This window comes from Pangasianodon hypophthalmus, chromosome 12, assembly GCF_027358585.1.
Source record: "Pangasianodon hypophthalmus isolate fPanHyp1 chromosome 12, fPanHyp1.pri, whole genome shotgun sequence".
In the NCBI taxonomy this organism is placed as follows: domain Eukaryota; kingdom Metazoa; phylum Chordata; class Actinopteri; order Siluriformes; family Pangasiidae; genus Pangasianodon; species Pangasianodon hypophthalmus.
This window is the reverse complement of record NC_069721.1, coordinates 8,758,488-8,775,529: the sequence shown is the minus strand read 5'-3', so window position 1 is coordinate 8,775,529 and position 17,042 is coordinate 8,758,488. Positions and strand designations below refer to the sequence as shown.

Genomic DNA, 17,042 nt, shown 5'->3' with positions numbered 1-17,042 from the left:
GGATATGCAAAAGACATAAAAACAATAGTCGTTATATTTACATTTACTTGTTTGGCAAATGAGGCACAATCCAATCAAATATGTGAGCAGTTGAGGGTTAATGGGCCAATAGTGGCTAGCTTCAGGATTTGAACTCATAACCTTCAGTACAGGCAAAGAAGCTTAACCACTGCACCATAATAGTTTTATCCTTCTTAAATTCTGCATGGGGGAAAAAAGCTGATAAAATTGACAGCTGGCTTTAGGCTCTGCTCTCTCTCACTGGCATGAGATCTGTTCCACTTGTCACTCCTTTGAGCCAAGAACAATAAGCAGCCAACCTCAGTGCCACTTCTCTATCCTGTTTTAAAGCTGTCAGGAATAAACAGTCATAGACATCGCAGTGAGGCTGCACAATGCCAGCTGGGCTTGGCACAAGCGCTTCAACAGAGTACCAAAATAAATTAAATGTAAACCATTAAATTACCTACAAATCAACTGTAAAAATATACTTCTGAATATAGACATCAAACAATAAAAAAAAACCAGTTGAAATAACTAAATGTCAAGTCACTACAAAATACACAAACACACTCACGCAGAAGCACACGCTTTAAGCAACATCCCTTTTTCTCCCTAATGTGTTTTGAAAGATATCCTTGACATCAAATATAAGTCCTAGAAACATTTCACGTCACCAGTTCCACCCAAAAATGGATCAATACACCATATCAAGAATGTAGATCCAAACAGTTCTCCCACATGCTTTTTTGCATCATATATTGCTTTAAGGAATATGTTTTGGTCTAGCCCTAATCATTACTCTAGATCCGCTGTATCAGTGCTCAATTACATTGTGTAGTTTTTTTGTTTTTGTTTTTTGTTTTTTTTTCTTAAATACTTGTGATCTGCTTTAGTGGTGCATCTATTGTATTAGTCTATTTTGCAGCTTCTGTGCACTTCCTTTCTTAAAGGAATTCCACTGAGGAAGATCTTTCCCAAAAGAGTGCAATGTGTCCTTGTTTGAAAAAAAAAAACTCACAATAATCACAAAACCAGCTCGATAAATTAGAGGGTGTATCTAATTTTTTGCTTCATTCACACTCAGCGGTGTTATAATACCCTTGAAAGATGGTTTACTTATGCGATAAATTTTTTTATGAAGGTGTGAGAAAATGTATTATCAGGTAAGGAAACCGTGTTTTCGTTTATGTACGGTGGTGAGCTCTACACACAGATCTCGATCGGTGTAGTGACAAGGATGCGGCTGCTGGTGGCGTTGTCTCTGGGCATACGCTCATAGCTGGTAGTGGATGACACCGAGCTGTTGGTGGACACTGAGCTGAAGTGATGAGCGGCCATTCCTGCTTCCACTGGACCATTCTTGCCTGGTGAGAGGGTCTGCTGTTTCATCCGGTCCACCAGCAGCTCCTCCTCCTCTGAAGAAGAGCTGTGCGCCACCTGGTGGTGTCCTCCTCCCCCGCCTCTGCCTGCTTCTACATCCAGCATCCAGCGTTGGCCAAAATGGGCGAACACCTCCTTGACAGAGCAGCGGCGTTCCCTCTCCAGGGCCAGTAGTTTGCGGAACATGATTAGCACCTCATCACTGAAGCGGCGCCACTGCGAGGGGACCGTGCCTGTCGGCCTCCGCTGCCAGCGGGCAAACTCGTCATAGAACGTATCCGAGGGCACGGCCTTCTCCCAGGGGAAGTTGCCAGTAAGCATGCAGAAAAGAAGCACACCCAGGGCCCACACATCTGTGCTGTAGTCTACACAGATGCCATCACGCTGGGAGGCATCGCTCAGCTCGGGAGCTGTGTACGGAATGGTGCCACTGACACGCTTCACCACAGAGCCGGCGCACCGCGCCATGCCGAAATCAGAGAGCTTCACCCTGCGGCACTCCCTGTCAAAGAGCAGCACGTTCTCTGGCTTGATGTCGCGGTGCACCAACTTCTTACAGTGCAGGTAGTCCAAGGCAAGGGCCACCTGGTGGACGCAACGCTTGGCCACAGGCTCCGGAAGTCCCACCTGAATAAATAACAGAAATAAAAATATTATTAAAAACAAAATGAAAATAATAATGCAAATACACTTTATGGCCAAAAGTTTGTGGACACCTGACCATCGCACCCATATGTGGGTCTTCCCCAAACCATTGCCACATAGTTTGTAGCTCACAATTGTATAGGATGCCTTTGTATTGCGTAGCATTACAATTTCCCTTCACTGGAAGTAAGAGGCCCAAACATGTTCCAGCATGACAATAACCCTGTGCACAAACCAAGGTCCATTAACACATGGTTTGTGAAGGTTGGTGTGGAAGAACTCGAGTGACCTGCACAGAGCCCTGACCTGAACCCCACTGAACACCCGTGGGATGTACTGGAACACCAAATGAACCCCAGTCCTCCTCGCCCGACATCGGCGCCCCACCTCACTAATGCTCTTGTGGCTGAATGGGCAAATCCACACAGCCATGCTCCAAAATCTAGTGGAAAGCTAGAAGAGAAGAGGTTATTGTAACAGCAAAGGAAGGACTACATCTGGAATGGGATTTTCAGAAAGCACATATGGATGTGATGGTCAGGTGTCCACAAACCTTTGGTCATATAGTGTATATAGCCAAGCACTAAGGTGTCCAAGCACTACTAACTGCAGTTACTTCCACAGGGGCTCCTATTCATCTGTGTGTGCCAAAATTACATTGAGATGTTTGGTCATGATCAAACAAAGCTTCCTAAATTTTTGCCAACGAAATGGGTGTAAATAGAAATACTTACTTTGCTAGAAAAAAATGTATCTATTAGCAAATTACTTGAGCCTCCTCAGAATATGAAAGCATAAGTAACCTTTGCTCATCTCCAGTACTTGTGAGATTTTTATAATATAGAGTCTACAACTCTGAATGATTCACTCTATGGATGGAATTTTAATTACCTGTGGAGGAATGATGTCAAAGAGATCCCCTGCTAAGGCATACTCCTGTGCAAACACGTAGTAATCCTCTGTTTCAAAAGCAATACCGAACATGTTGATTATAAAGGGACATGGGGAGAGGTACAGTGAGATGCTGTACTCTCTCAAAAAACTCTTTAGCTTAGTGGTTTTCTTCTTGAGGAATTTTAGTGCCATCTTGGTACCTTGGTTAAGGAGAGGGGAAAAAAAGAACAAAATCATATAAAAGTGCATATTCTTTACAAAATGGATTTATTTAGTATTAAGGACCATTGTTTACCTCTGATCTTATGAATGACCAGGTCCACCTTGCCATAGGTGCCTTTACCCAGCTCTCGGATAACCTCATAGTACTTGTTAACCTCGAGCTTCTCCAGGTTCTGAGCGGCGAAGAGCTGCAGCTCCTCCAGGATGTCGACAGACACTCGAGACACGACAGGAGAGGAGCTCATTTTTCCACAGGAGCAGGTGTGGAGAGTGAGAGTGCTGGCAACCACTTAACGTTACTGCAGTCATACACGCACACACACACACACACACACACACAATATATTCACACTCAGAGAGGGAATTAAAATTCCAGGGATGTACTTTTTTATATTCCCTAGAGTCCACTGAACAGTTAATTATCTGTACATTTTGTATTCTCTCAGCTCAAGCCTTGCTTCAGGCAAAGTAATTAGTGTGAAGATATGCAAGATGGTTTCTGAAGATAGGGGCTTCATATAGTCTCATCTAACCCGTCAGTCTTTGTGCTTGTCTTACAGTATAGCTCAAAATAGCAGCAGTTACTGTCATGCAAGACTGCAACTGAACGTCTTTCATTCTTCAAGAGAAATTGCATTACATTGTACAGCAGAGTGGCACTGTTTGACTTGATGTAGGAATAAACCATTACAATTAAATGAATATTGCATAAGTCCACAGTTTCAATGAGCAGGAACACTGCGCAAACTCTGTGCTTATCCTTTTGACCTCTGTTTCGCAGCTACAAAAACAAAATTCTTTTAACAGAGTAAGGATATCTAATCCTGTTATGACTGTGATGGTGAGCACCTTCTCTCTCTCACTGTTCGTAGCACTGCAGCAGATGTAAACACAGAGGACCATTTGTTACTGCCGGCAGATCAAGAGTGCTTCGTTTGCACTGCAGGTTACAGCATACAGCTGCAGATCCTATTCATGTAGGCTGATGTGATGTGTCATGTCCAATTACTCTCCCTCGTCATCTTATCACAGGGAAATGTCCTACTTTGGGAATCCAGTTCAGATTTTTCTTTGTGTCAGGAGAGCAATCCAAAAGGGTGGAAGCGAGGATTTATGAGGTGAGCTTTGAGAGCTGTGCAGAAATCCAACATATTCACACCACCACTCTGCACTCTGAGAGCGACGCAATAAAATGGAAGCTGGAGCAATATGACTCACTAGGTCAAACACAATGTCAGCGTGCATGTGTTTAAGTTAAACAGATGCAGACGCAGAATATGTGTCTCCTGCACTGTGGAAAATGATTTAAAAGATTTTACAGGTGATTATGCATAACAGGGTTTTATTACTGGCCAGTTAATAGATGAAATAGATTACATATTAGTACTTGTTCACTCATTTGGATAATGTGTGCAGCATTCAGTTAATTGTGCAGTGGCTACAGCTTGAATATGACTTTAATGGAACATTTCGGTCAGTGAGTCTCTATCCTAGGAGACTCTGCACTGGTTTCTGCACTGCTGACAGGTGCACATGGTTCCACATGGTTCCTGGCACTAAATCTTCATTATCACTTCTTAATTCCTTAATCAGTGTCACTGTCAGTGTCTATATAGTCCATTTCATGTTTTGTCTTTGTGTCCTTGTTCTTGCTTTGTAATTATTTTTCTTTCTGTTTATGTTCTTGAGTAAAGATCTGCTCATCCCCCATGGTTGCAGTTCTTGAAACCAGATCTTGGTCTCTTCTCGGTCTCAAACCCATTTTGTATCCACGTTGACCATAAGTCTAAATATGGTCAAGACAAAGATGTTGGTACCCACCAAAAACAATATATATATGAATAGATGATTTTTCATATTACTTTTAAAAAGATACTTAGTTGCATTCATTACAGTCTCCTTATAATTTTTAAAATAGGAATCAAATTGGCCAGCTGGTCTTTTTTCCATGTAGTCAGTGTGCTTTCTAGAGAACTTGATGCCACCCAGAAAAAAAAAAAACACAGGCTTGAGTGCCAAGTTTTTGACCTTGGTAAAAGTTTATATCTTTTTCTTGACTGAGCCTGTTTTAGTACAGCACTGGGATCCATACTAACTCTGTCTGCCTATGTTTCTCTCTCTCTCATATTTATATTTTTATATATATATAGATATATATTCCTAATAGAGTTACTTGCATCCTACCATCCTAAAAAAGCTGTTGCATCATGCCTTTACATACATTACAATCTTATTGCATCATGAGAATGATGTACACAATTAATGAAATAATGATTCTAGGGTAGCAGTGGGATGCAGATTAGTTGAATAGCTACCCCATTTCCTCTCAGCTTCCTGTTCTAAACAATAAAAAAAAAGAATCCTGAAACATTGGAATGTACAACCCTTATGTGAGGATTCATTCCAGTCACTTCTCTATTCATGTGGCATTTCACTTGTCAAGTATGTGACTCTGGAAACACAGGCTGGGGATAAAAAAACATAGGGAAGCCACTGGGTGGGCTCTAATCTCTCAGCTCCTGTGAGCAGCTTTCCCACTACAATATTTATGTCACTCGAGCCTTGCTGTTTCTCAGTTTGCAACTGTAGCATTGCAAACTACTAAAAAAGTGTGATGCTGGGCCGCTAAGATGGGTACCACCACTTCCAAAATCCCACCAGCCTGTACCCAGCAAGACCACTGTTCCCTTGTGCCTCTCCCCATCATTGAGTTGCGATTGAAAGTTTTTAGACCAGAGACATGAATACACTGGGGGTTGTGTACTATTCCACATGATATCCAGAAAATGAGCTGCTCCTCCTCTTCAGTAAAGTTGTGGTCTGACCTACCACCTCAGCCCATTTATGTCCCAGCTGATAACAGACTTGTGGGTTTTCTTCCATACCACCCACAGACACACGGGCGGAATGCTCCAGCCAGACCCTGAAGTGCATGATGTAGTGGGTAATGTCCGAGGACACACATTGGGACCACCTGCTATGCTATGTGCTGTTTGCTGTCTTGAAGGTGCCCTATGCCCTCACAGTGTTCTTGCTGCTTGAGTTGTTTTACAGTCAAAGGCCCCACTCTCAGAAGCTCTGTCTGTACCATTTGGTTATCAAGCATGTACAAGACAAGGAACAGCATAGAGAAGACCAGACTCAGTGTGCAACAGCATAGGGATTACTACAGGAGAGCTCGATATCACAAGTTTCATCTAGTGAAGCAACCTGGCAGGAAACTCATACCATCACTGAGAAATTTTGCTTAGGGAAAGCCAACTGGGGCATCAGAAAGGTGAGCAGGCTTAGCACACTGACCTCTTTAAAAAGTCAACTGAACCTCTGTCTACCTTCTCTGCAGTAAATTGTATGTGAGACTTACAACAGGGGCCCAGGTGTCTTTATTGCCCCTGGCCAACCACTCTGATCCACCACCTTAAGAGGAAAAAAGGACCATTAGTGAAAAACCTCCAGAAGCCCACAACAAAACTGGAGGTCCATGTTCTTCTTGTGGTTTTATTTATTATGGGACATTTATCTGTCACTCCTCCAGCATAATCCCCTAAGAAAAATGAGACAACCTGAATAGAGAGCTGGTGCCATGCCTTCATTCTGCCAAATAGAAGGGGCCCTAACTTCCAGCCGGTTGTCAAAAACTAACCTGGAACTTCATAGGGCATTTGTTTTTCATGCCAACTCATCAGAGGTTTGGCTAGAAGCACCCCTGGTATTGGGTGAAGAGAACCTGGACACTAAATTTCACGTACACTGTGAAAATATGTAGCAGTTGAGTGAAAAGCACCAGTGACCAAATGAGTGACAGAAGACACTTGTTACGAAATATGTAGCCCACCAATGGATGGCCAGGGTGAAATACATCAACTCACATATTACCAGGTGGTTCATGGCCTTGTGCAGCTCCAGCACTTCTTCAAAGCCAAGGATAACAATGCTCATTGGCTTTACTTCTCAGAGTCACTGAGGTGGCATGCTGCCTTTGGTATCAAACATTACTGACAGCACAGGAGCTGGCCAACCTTCCAGCTGTTCAGCCACACAACTCTCATCTGCTTAAAAATCAGTCATTGAATTTGCTTGAGACCACAACATAAGCATTTAACACAACTGAAAACCTCAAATTAAAAAGGGCAGAGCTACAAATTGTTCTGCTGTTAGAAGTTAGAAGGATGGTTATCTGCAAAACACAGCGTTTTGAATCAAAGAAGCAATACAGATGAGCAGGCAGGTTTCAAATGATAAGACATCAATTCAATCATTGAACACTGGAAATGTTCAAAGGACTGATAACAGATCTCTAAACCCAGTGGCTCTTTTGATAATTTAGCTTTTTATTCATCTAATGATCCAAAGAGTTATGTAAGCCTAAACCAATCCTTTTCAAACTAACACTATAAGCAGTTCTACAGACAAAAGTATCAAGTGCCAGTTCTTAAAATCAACCATATATGTGATATACAAAGAAAAATATTATCAGACACTTTAAATTAGCACTAGTAGTAGGAGACCTTCAGTTTTTTTTTTGTTTTTTTTTCTATTTATAAATTACTATGTCATAATTTGGCAGTTTAAGCACTATTCTCAATGGTCTCTCCATTGGGTCAGGCATTTAGTATCTAATTTTCAGTAGGTCATGAACAATAAATGTCAAATTTACTGTCATTGTATGTTTTATTTACTACAGACAAATGTAGCTAGTCAAGGTGTAGTAGAACAAAAGGGCCTGTGGAGCTCATCCACCTCCTGAATCATTAATGCAGAGCTGTTACTCTCTCACCTTGTGTTCAAACTGCAGGGGTGTGAAAAAGAGATCAGAGCAACATGCGCACACACAGACACACACCTGCGGATGCTAGGAGCACACGCTAGGAGCACACACAGTCTCCATATCAGTCCACACACGTGAGATCAGCAATGCTAGTATGGTCCAGCATGGTTTAATTACTGTGCAGCTACTAGACCTGATGATTAACTGAGGAGTTGAATCAGGTGAAATCAAACCCTGCACTCTCAGAGAAAGGGTACTAAACTGACTCTCAAGCTTACATCTTTTGTACCTTTGTATATTTTCCTGCAAAGGTGCATATAGTGTATGTATAAAGCATCACTCTAAAACCGGGATGTAATATTTACAGCAGGCAGTCCCCATTAAGGTTCTAATCTGGCCCACCAAATGTATTTAGAGTCTGTGTTATAAATTAAAATCATCTCATGGACCATAATTGAATTTAAAGACTTTAAAATGTTTCTGTTATTCCACTATGAGGAAAATAGAGCAATGAAGTCAGCTACTAACATACTAATGATATGGACTTCTACAATGAGATGATATGATATGGAATAAAACATCTTTGACACCCCTACACTAAAAGGTCATTATTGTCTAATTATGTACCTTTAATCCCTTTTTAACCATAAGCTATATCTTCATGCGCAGGTGAAAAATACATATAAATGGTACAAAAGATAAAGGTACCTTTACCCTGACCCTAGCGACAAGCAACGGTACGGGTTTTGTACTTAACCCTCAACTACTCAGCTCTGTGCTTGAATTGATATCTGCCTTATTCATAAACCAGTTTATTTAAAAAAAAAAAAAAAAAAAAAAAAAAAAAGCATCCGCCACATCGGCCGTACCAAGGTGTGTCTGCATTAGAATATTAAACAAAGATTTCCAGACAGAGGTTACACTGTGAAAATGCTTCTTTAGGTCTAGGCTTTGGAAAAGGCCCTCAGTTTCGTCATTACACTCCTCATATGTATTTAATGAGGAGTACAAAGCATTTAAAGCCTGACGTGTGCAGCCGACACTAAGATGTGTTATTAGAAAGAACACAATTCCCATATCATGTTCAGACTGTGAGCAGTAAACACACACACACACACAATGTGTAGATATGTCCCTGCTGGGAAAAAAACACAACAGAAATGGAATAATGGAATATAATGGAAAGTGTATTGTTTTTAATGGAAACTCTAATGGTCTCTGTGGGTCTCTACTGGAAATGCGTTGCCTTCTATTGGTGGCATGTTATGTCTAGTGGATACCATTAAGGACCAATAATGGTTTTAGTGGTTAACCTATTGGTTTGTAATGGTATTTGTAGTGGAAACCATTAGAATTTCTGTGATGGTGTCTGTTGTTTTTTCAGCAGGGGTGTGTGTGTGTGTGTGTGTGTGTGTGTATGTTGCAGGCCTATAGAGGTACAGGTAGGTAGACTAGACTGCTCATCTACATAATAGTCTTCAATTCAGGCTGAATGAAGCCACTTTCATATTTTTTTTAGTTTGACCTGGGTCATCAGGGGGGTTTAATGTGCTTCTGTAACCCAGGTGACCTACAGGGGGTCTGACTCATCCTGCCCTGAAACCCCAGCAGACAGGAGCACAGACAGCCGAGGCGCTACTGTTAAATCAATGGCACAGGCTATTCATTATTAATGTGAATCACTGCGACCTTGGTCAGCTTCTTCGCACATTTTTAATAACTACGAGCCCATACTGGGTGAAACACACTTCAGAAACCATTAGGAGCACATCAGGCACAAAGATGAAAATATTTAACCTTTTTTTTTTTAAATAAACAAATAGTCAGTGTAGTACCTAATACCATCAAATAGACCCTAATACCATCAATAGACCCTAATACCATCAATAGACCCTAATACCATCAACAGTCATTTTAAATGAAGAAAATCCTAATAGCTATAATATAATTAAAACTGCACTTTAAATGGTATAATATTATTTTGCACTCACCATTAAATCAGTCCGTGTTTCTTATTCTGCCTGTTCAAGCCAGAAATATATATCCCTCCCTCAGTAAACACCAGACATTCCCTTCTTGCCCAAATACCGGCGTGTGTTTGTTTTTCCTCTATCCGCATTTGTGGTGTTTCACTGGTCCAGACTGTGCAGTAATTTCTCTCCGCTCCGCCGCTATTGTCCTTCTCGAGCTGAAAACCAAGGCTTCCGAATGCTAGAAGCCACGCCTCTCTGCTAATCAGCCAATAGCAGCGCAGCTTGCAGGTAGCGCCACGCCCCTCTTATCCCTGTACTACAGGGTTTAGGTGTTGTGCAGAGGCGACATGCAGGGAGCAGCTAAACACTGAACACTGTGCTGTGTTTATGTTGTAAACATATTATTTCAATATAATGTAATATAATTCTATTTGTGTATATGGATATTGTCACAAAGCAGCTTTACAGAAATATATAAATCCAGGATGTACATTTTTAATTTTTTTCCCTAATGAGCAAGCCGGAGGTGATGGTGGCAAGGAAAAACTCCCTGAGACATCATGAGGAAGAAGCCTTGAGAGGAACCACCCTCAAAAGGGAACCCATCCTCATCTGGGTGACACCAGATATAATTTATATCTAATAATTTATATAATCATTTATAAATATTTATATATTTTTATCTTCTATAACTGTGGTCAAAAAGTGCAATTGTGTAACCAGGAAATTCATTATAGTTTTCACATGAAGTCTATTCTGTTGAAGTTATCTGTTATAACTGTTCGCTGATGGAGATTTGATTGCAAACCTCTTTGTGGCAATTGCGGTCCAAAGCCATCGTAGCAAAACTGTTCATATCAGTTGAAATCCAAAGCCATCTTCATGGTTTCTAAGTGGTACCACCATTATTCACACATTATTCAGGACAATAGCTAAGTGTAATAACATTCTTGAACCATGTCTTGAACATATATTTTGGTTGTAAAGATGATTAAAGTGTATTTTGCTTCAACCTAAATCATAAAATGTCAGTATGTTGGTAAAAATTTGAAACATTTTGGGGCTTTCCCTGCTGCTGACTGCCTCAATTCAGCTGAGAAGTCAGGTCTTCATACACTATATAGACAAAAGTTTGTGGACACCTGACCCACGTGTTCCTTCCTCAAACTGTTGCCACAAAGTTGGAAGAACACAATTGTATAGGATGTTTTTGTATGCTGTAGCTTTTCAATTTCCCTTCACTGGAACTCAGGGGCTCAAACCTCTTCCAGCATGACAATGCCCCTGTGCACAAAGCGAGGTCCATGAAGGCATGGTTGGCCAAGGTTGCAGGGAAGAGCTTCAGTGTCCTGCACAAAGTGCTGAACTCAACCCCACTGAACACCTTGGGTATGAACTGGAACTCTGACTGCACCCCAGACCTGCTCATCCAATATCAGTGCCCGACCTCACTAATGTTCTTATGGCTACATGGGCAAATTGCCATGGTCACGCTCCAAAATCTGGTGGAAAGCCTTCTCAGAAGAGTAGAGGTTATTATAACAGCAAAGGGGGACTAAATCTGGTAAGGGTTGTTCAAAAAAGAACATGGGTGTGATGGTCATTTACCTGGTCATTTGACATGTAGTATCTTTTCCTTATTTCATTCATTCATTCATTCATTCATTCATTGCAACTGTTTTATCCTGGTCAAGGTCACAGTGGATCTGAAGCCTGTCCCGGGAACACTGGACACGAAGCAGGGACACACCCTTACTGGGATGCCAGTCCATTGCAGGGCGCAAAAGAACCCACTAAAAAAAACAATGTCCCGATATTGTCTAAAGTTTAATTAACACAATCACAACAGTCAGTAAGACAGTCTGGCTTTATATTGATTAATGGATAATAATTAATGAATATAATAATTAATGAATAATTATTACTTAACATGTCATTTCTGGTTTAATAAAGATAAAATTGGCATACATAAACTATCATTTCACATTCAAAAAATCTAAAAAATTTAACGTGCTTATTAATTTAGCATTTTAAATTATAAAACATATAAAGGACTTGATTTCAAAGAACACAAGACAGAGAAGTATAAATAACTAAAAGATCTTACTATAATTACACCTGTATTATAAAAACCATGTAAAATGTGGACCAAACCCAAAGGCGGACAGTGCATAAAGTCACTAGTACAAAATAAAATTACACAGGCAACTGATAAAAAGGTTTAAATATTTTCACTCTACACAAACAAAAATAGTTCCAGTGTTTTGGAATGCAGATGCTGGGCAAGGTTCTTGATGCGACAGAGACGGGTTAGCTGTGGATCTCCTGCACCATACACTCTGTATATGTGATACTTTTCCTTCTCCTTCAGTGCAAAGTCGAGCTCGTTGGCTGACAAGTGAATAAAGTGCTTCTCCTGCTTGACTGTTGTCTTGACTTCCACAAACACCTCTCGCGTGATATTACAGCCACTTGGGAAGATCAGTTTGAAATCATACGGCTGGCCGCTCTCACCCCTTTGGTTGGACCAGGTGATCTCTTGTGGTCCTTCTCCGCTTTCTCGCCAGCGGTTGAGGAAGGAGTAGACCAGCTGCTCTCCCCATCTCCCGATATCATCGTTGTCATCGTATCCATTTGATACCTGCAGGGCGTTGGGCAAACTGAAGTCTAGGGCAAGGTCCTCCAGCACTGCTTCTGCAACTGTCGGTTTGGTCCATACTGCATTGTCCAGTGGCATGGGTGGACGGTGAATAACACTTCCCTGGAACTGGCTTGCCATGACTTCTGGAGGCTGGAATGGCTTATGAACCCTATATACAGAAGAACAACAGAATTGCAGAAATGACAAAGATGTCATGTAGAGAACAGATCTTACATTAAGTAAGATAGAAGTAAAACAACATACTGCTCTGAAGGCTGCAGTGTGGGTTGTTGTTCTCCTGCTGTAGATGGAGTGCTGTTGCTTTCTGGCTGGTCCACACTGGCCTCAGCTTGCTCACCAGGAGCCACACTGGACCCAGCATGGGCTTCATTAGAAGCATCAACACCCTGGACCACCAGCCCAGCAGCTTTGGGAACATGTAATAATATAATAATAAAAAAAAAAATCACTAGAAAGATTTTTCAAGATTGAGAATAAACCTACATTTACACTTGGTGTGAACAACATTTTTTTTTTTTAGTTTTAATAAGAAACTGTAGTAGCTATATATAGCCTCTAAAGCTAGCTAGTTAAACACAAATTAAATAACACAATCAGTCTGTAAATAGGTTGTTTGATTTACATGATACATTCTACATGCCAGACTTTGTACTAGCTAGGACACTCACCAGTGGCACCAACAATTACTATTACTTCCTACCAAGCTTTATTTTTCTTGGAGGTCATGACAGGATAAGATGAAACCACAATTTTAGGTTTTTCTTCCATTTCTGCACGTCAAACAGTAAATGGGAACTAACTGCAGGTAGGAACTAAAGTTGTGAGTGGGGAACTGAGAAAAGGTCGGACCATACGCACAATAGGTATCCGAGGTATCATTTGAACCAATTGTTTAGATTTGTCGCTTTACCACATCATAGCTACTTTGCACGGAATTGGAAAAAATCTCAAGTAAATGGCAGCTCTGTGTCACACGTGTACACAGAAAATGAACGGATGGCTGTCACGTTGTCACTTAAACACCGTAAAATAGGGTTGCAACTCAATATCTGAATGAGAAACAACAGTTACTCCAACATCCTTGGAAATCTACTACATTCTGCTCCTGCTCTTTTCAAGCACTAACCTTCTGCTTGCGGGATGCTCCCACTTGACCTGTGTCCGTGAATTCCCTGAATACTCGGAGCGCCTGGCTCTGGGTGTAGCTGGAGTTCTGCCGTATTTTCCTGAGCACTTGTACTGGAAGAGCTCCTCTCAGCTCCAGAGCCCCAGTGAGCAGGAGGTGCAGGAGAAACAGGAGGAGCTGAAGAGGTTGGAGGTGCTGGAGGAGGCCACATCTTCATTACTGCCTCCACTGCCTGGCTTCCTTTTCCTGCGTACACACAAGTAGACAGATGAGGAACATAAATCGTCACATTATTTGCACTTTATGTCATCCTGGCTACAGAGACACGGCATATTGTCTCACTCTGTACGTGGATATTGTCGGGATGACAATAAAATTTGACTTGATAAATGCAGTTTGAATGAATAGTATCATCAGTATCAAGCATTTTAAAAATTACATTTACAGCATTTAGCAGATGCCTTTATTGAAAGCAAATTTAAAAAGCGCATTTAAGGCTAAAACCCTGTTACACAGAAGTTAATCTGAGAGCTAATACCACAAATAAAAAAGTATAAGTTGTGGGTTTTATGGAGTTGGAACCTTTCCCTATTGTATTTCTGTATTTAAAGCATAGCAACAGCTTGTTCCTGCACAGCCTGTCATATGATCTAGCAAATAGTGACAGAGTCTCTGCACGCACCTGTGCTTCTGCCTCCTGTTCTGCTGATAGATGCTTTTGGAGGCCAGGAGTGCAGTTTATCATCCTCCTCCTCTTCTGTGTTCATCTCCACTTCCTGTGTACTCACAGTTCCTGATGAGCTGATGGCAAAGAGCTCTAACAACAAAAGAAAAAAAAAATCGCTAAGCAGCAGATCGCTGTATTAAAATGAAATGAGCTTATTATCACAACTTTTTATTACTCACATAAACCTGGTTAGAATAATGGAATATATATGTGTGTGTATGCATGTGTGTGATGGTTATTGATTCCTGTCTGGAGGAAAGGATGAGCGAGGGATGATTCCCTCCTTCCTCTGCACTCCTGCAGCCCTGGTAACAGCTGCTCTTTCATGTCAGTGAGCACTGCACCGAACAAATCCCTATTAGCATATGAGCACGCCACACAGTCTGTGTGTCCATGTGCGTGCAGCACACGAATAGGAGATGAAGGAAAATAACAGAGTACTGGAAAGAGAACGGTGCTGAGATTAAAGCAGCGGTGCATGTCAGAGCTGCAAATGTGCCGCATATGAGACTTCAGAACCGGGAACGTGTGACCCTGCTTCACTACCCTATAGCTGTAATTCACAACCAGGCCTGGAGCTTACTCTTGGGTTCGGGTGTCTCCAGCGGTGCAGGAACCTCCCATCGCTCTTCATCCTCTGGAAGCTCCTTAATGCCTTTATTATCCAGCAATCTTTTCAAAGAATCTGTATCCTAGATGAGACAATAAACCAAAATGGCATTACAATTGCTTCCCAGGTCAAAAGTTTTTTCAGACTTGAATGGAAAATAAATCTGATATAGACTGCCAGATCCCTGCTGTGAATAAGGAGGATGCAATAAGCCTGTCATGCTATGATTCACGCTCAGTCACATTAAGTTATCTCCTCCAGACGTTTCCTTCTCTGGCCTCCTGATGTGATAATTAGAATGTCTTTAGGCGTGTTCAATCAGCGCGTCAGTTCCAGTTGCCAGGTGACTGTGACGCATCCCCCAGAGATATGACCCACTACTGCAGAGCATCTCTGAAGCCACAGCTGCGATGACTCACCTGTGTACCGAGAAGCCAGACACCCAGCTTTGGAAAAACTTTCCTTCAGGACAGGGAGATCAGAGGCTCGCCATTACGGGGCAAAAATAACCTTCTACATTTAGCGCTTCTACCTACATGAGTTAACCAGAAGCCAGATTTTGCTTATAGTTAGTTTGTTTATATTCGACTGTCTATGTGGAACCGTGATGGTGCCTATATGGTTTAGTTGTACTACTAAAGATGAAGAGGGTGAAGATGCCTAAAACTAGATAAGTGAGATTTCCTCACACAGTGAATGTCACACTTTGATAAGTTATTGAACAGCTATGTGTCGTAGCTAAAAGGAGATAAGCCTAATCAATTCAGTTTGTAATCAGATACTGGCTGTTAAAATGTCTCTGATGCTCCTTTAAATGCAATTTTCACCATTTTTACTTTTGTGCTAACCAGACTTTAAAATGCTAGAACTTTTAGAATGCTAGATCTGGAGAGAAAGAGAAATATATTTTGGTTCAAAAGAAACTCTAAATTCAAACCTATATATATAATGGAAAATGTCAAAATTTCACAATGTGAGGGGTTTTCACATGTTGCCACACATTTTACCAATGAAAATACAGTACGGATTTTAGAAATGTATTGTTTTGTGTGGATGTAAGAAATATTTCAGCAGGTATTCCTTGTTTAATTGACATCTTAAACTGGAAAGAATCTTGGAACGAGTTCTGTACTGAAATCTACAAGTATTTCAGCAAAAAGTCCTACATTGAGTGTGGTGAAGGTGCTTACATTGATGCGGATAACAAGCTCCTCGAGAAAGTGTTTCAGTTCCTCCACAAAGCTCTTCTCTGTGGTGAACAGTTTCACCAGCTCTCTGCAATCAGAGCAGCACAATAACACCTTAACCACAAACCAGAGTTCCAGTCTTGTAAAAGACAATGCATTATGTGACCTTGTATAATCAGAGCACTAGAGAAATACCTGCAGATGGCCATTTTGGATGACAGATGATCTTTCTGAATGTACAACTCTTTCTTGTCTTTCAGTAGACATATGATGTCCTCGCTCTCTAAAATGGTGTTCGCATCTGGCTGTTCCAGACGGTAATAAATGTACAGCTTTCCCACCTGTAAAAAAAAACAAAAAAAAACAATCCTCTCTTTAGGCTCTCTTCAGTCCTCTACTAAAAGGACATGATGCAATAGCCAGCAATGACTCAGCAGGCACTGCAGCCAGGAATGGCAAATTTCGAATCTAGGAGGTTATGGACAAGAAGGGCGAATGCTTACCTGACCGAAGCTCAGCGACTTGATCTCCTGGCCAATTCCACTCTCTTTCAGATCTTCGTATATTTCTCTGAGCTCATCATGGTGGTAGATGAACCTCTGGATGTACGGGATGAGGTCACGCACCAGGTTCTGCATAGCTGGACATGGCCTGTAGTTCTCCGTCTGGGGTTCGGTGGTGACACACTGGGAGAGTTTCTTCACACCACAGATCTGCAGGAACAGCTCTCGGTCTCTCTCACTGAAGGCCAGCTTCTCCTCATGCAGCTTGCCTTTGAGAAATACAATTCATACCCAGTATTTATTATACTCTTGTTCCAATATAAAAATGACATACTGCATCTT

General features: G+C 41.4%; 2 protein-coding genes across 5 annotated transcripts in view; both read right to left on the bottom strand.

The window, feature by feature from the left end:
• Window positions 1–886: 886 nt before the first annotated feature.
• Window positions 887–10,117, bottom strand: bsk146 (brain specific kinase 146). Its single transcript, XM_026914487.3, has 4 exons — window positions 9,904–10,117; window positions 3,218–3,443; window positions 2,920–3,122; window positions 887–2,010 (listed from the first exon to the last, which is right to left on the bottom strand). The coding sequence occupies exons 2-4, from the start codon at window positions 3,387–3,389 to the stop codon at window positions 1,207–1,209; spliced, it is 1,179 nt and encodes a 392-aa protein (XP_026770288.1). The 5' UTR covers window positions 3,390–3,443; window positions 9,904–10,117; the 3' UTR covers window positions 887–1,206.
• A 1,578-nt stretch (window positions 10,118–11,695) lies between these two features.
• Window positions 11,696–17,042, bottom strand: part of wu:fj29h11 (uncharacterized) — a 43,113-nt gene continuing 37,766 nt past the window's right edge. For 3 of the 4 annotated variants that reach the window (XM_034309418.2, XM_034309419.2, XM_053238759.1), the window contains exons 39-46: window positions 16,701–16,969; window positions 16,393–16,538; window positions 16,201–16,285; window positions 14,984–15,092; window positions 14,356–14,490; window positions 13,674–13,919; window positions 12,791–12,953; window positions 11,696–12,695 (exon numbers count right to left, since the gene is read on the bottom strand). In XM_034309418.2, the coding sequence (XP_034165309.2) occupies window positions 12,122–12,695; window positions 12,791–12,953; window positions 13,674–13,919; window positions 14,356–14,490; window positions 14,984–15,092; window positions 16,201–16,285; window positions 16,393–16,538; window positions 16,701–16,969 (1,727 nt within the window). In that variant the 3' untranslated portion in view covers window positions 11,696–12,121. The remainder of the gene's footprint in view (window positions 12,696–12,790; window positions 12,954–13,673; window positions 13,920–14,355; window positions 14,491–14,983; window positions 15,093–16,200; window positions 16,286–16,392; window positions 16,539–16,700; window positions 16,970–17,042) is intronic. The other variant, XM_053238760.1, reaches the window with a different exon arrangement.

Bases quoted from the DNA above. Each gene is read 5' to 3' on its own strand.
- bsk146 (XM_026914487.3), bottom strand. From the start codon at position 3,389: ATGAGCTCCTCTCCTGTCGTGTCTCGAGTGTCTGTCGACATCCTGGAG. The intron at 3,123-3,217 runs GTAAACAATGGT...TCCTTAACCAAG, and splicing joins GGTCATTCATAAGATCAGAG to GTACCAAGATGGCACTAAAA. The intron at 2,011-2,919 runs GTAATTAAAATT...TTATTTATTCAG, and splicing joins TTGACATCATTCCTCCACAG to GTGGGACTTCCGGAGCCTGT.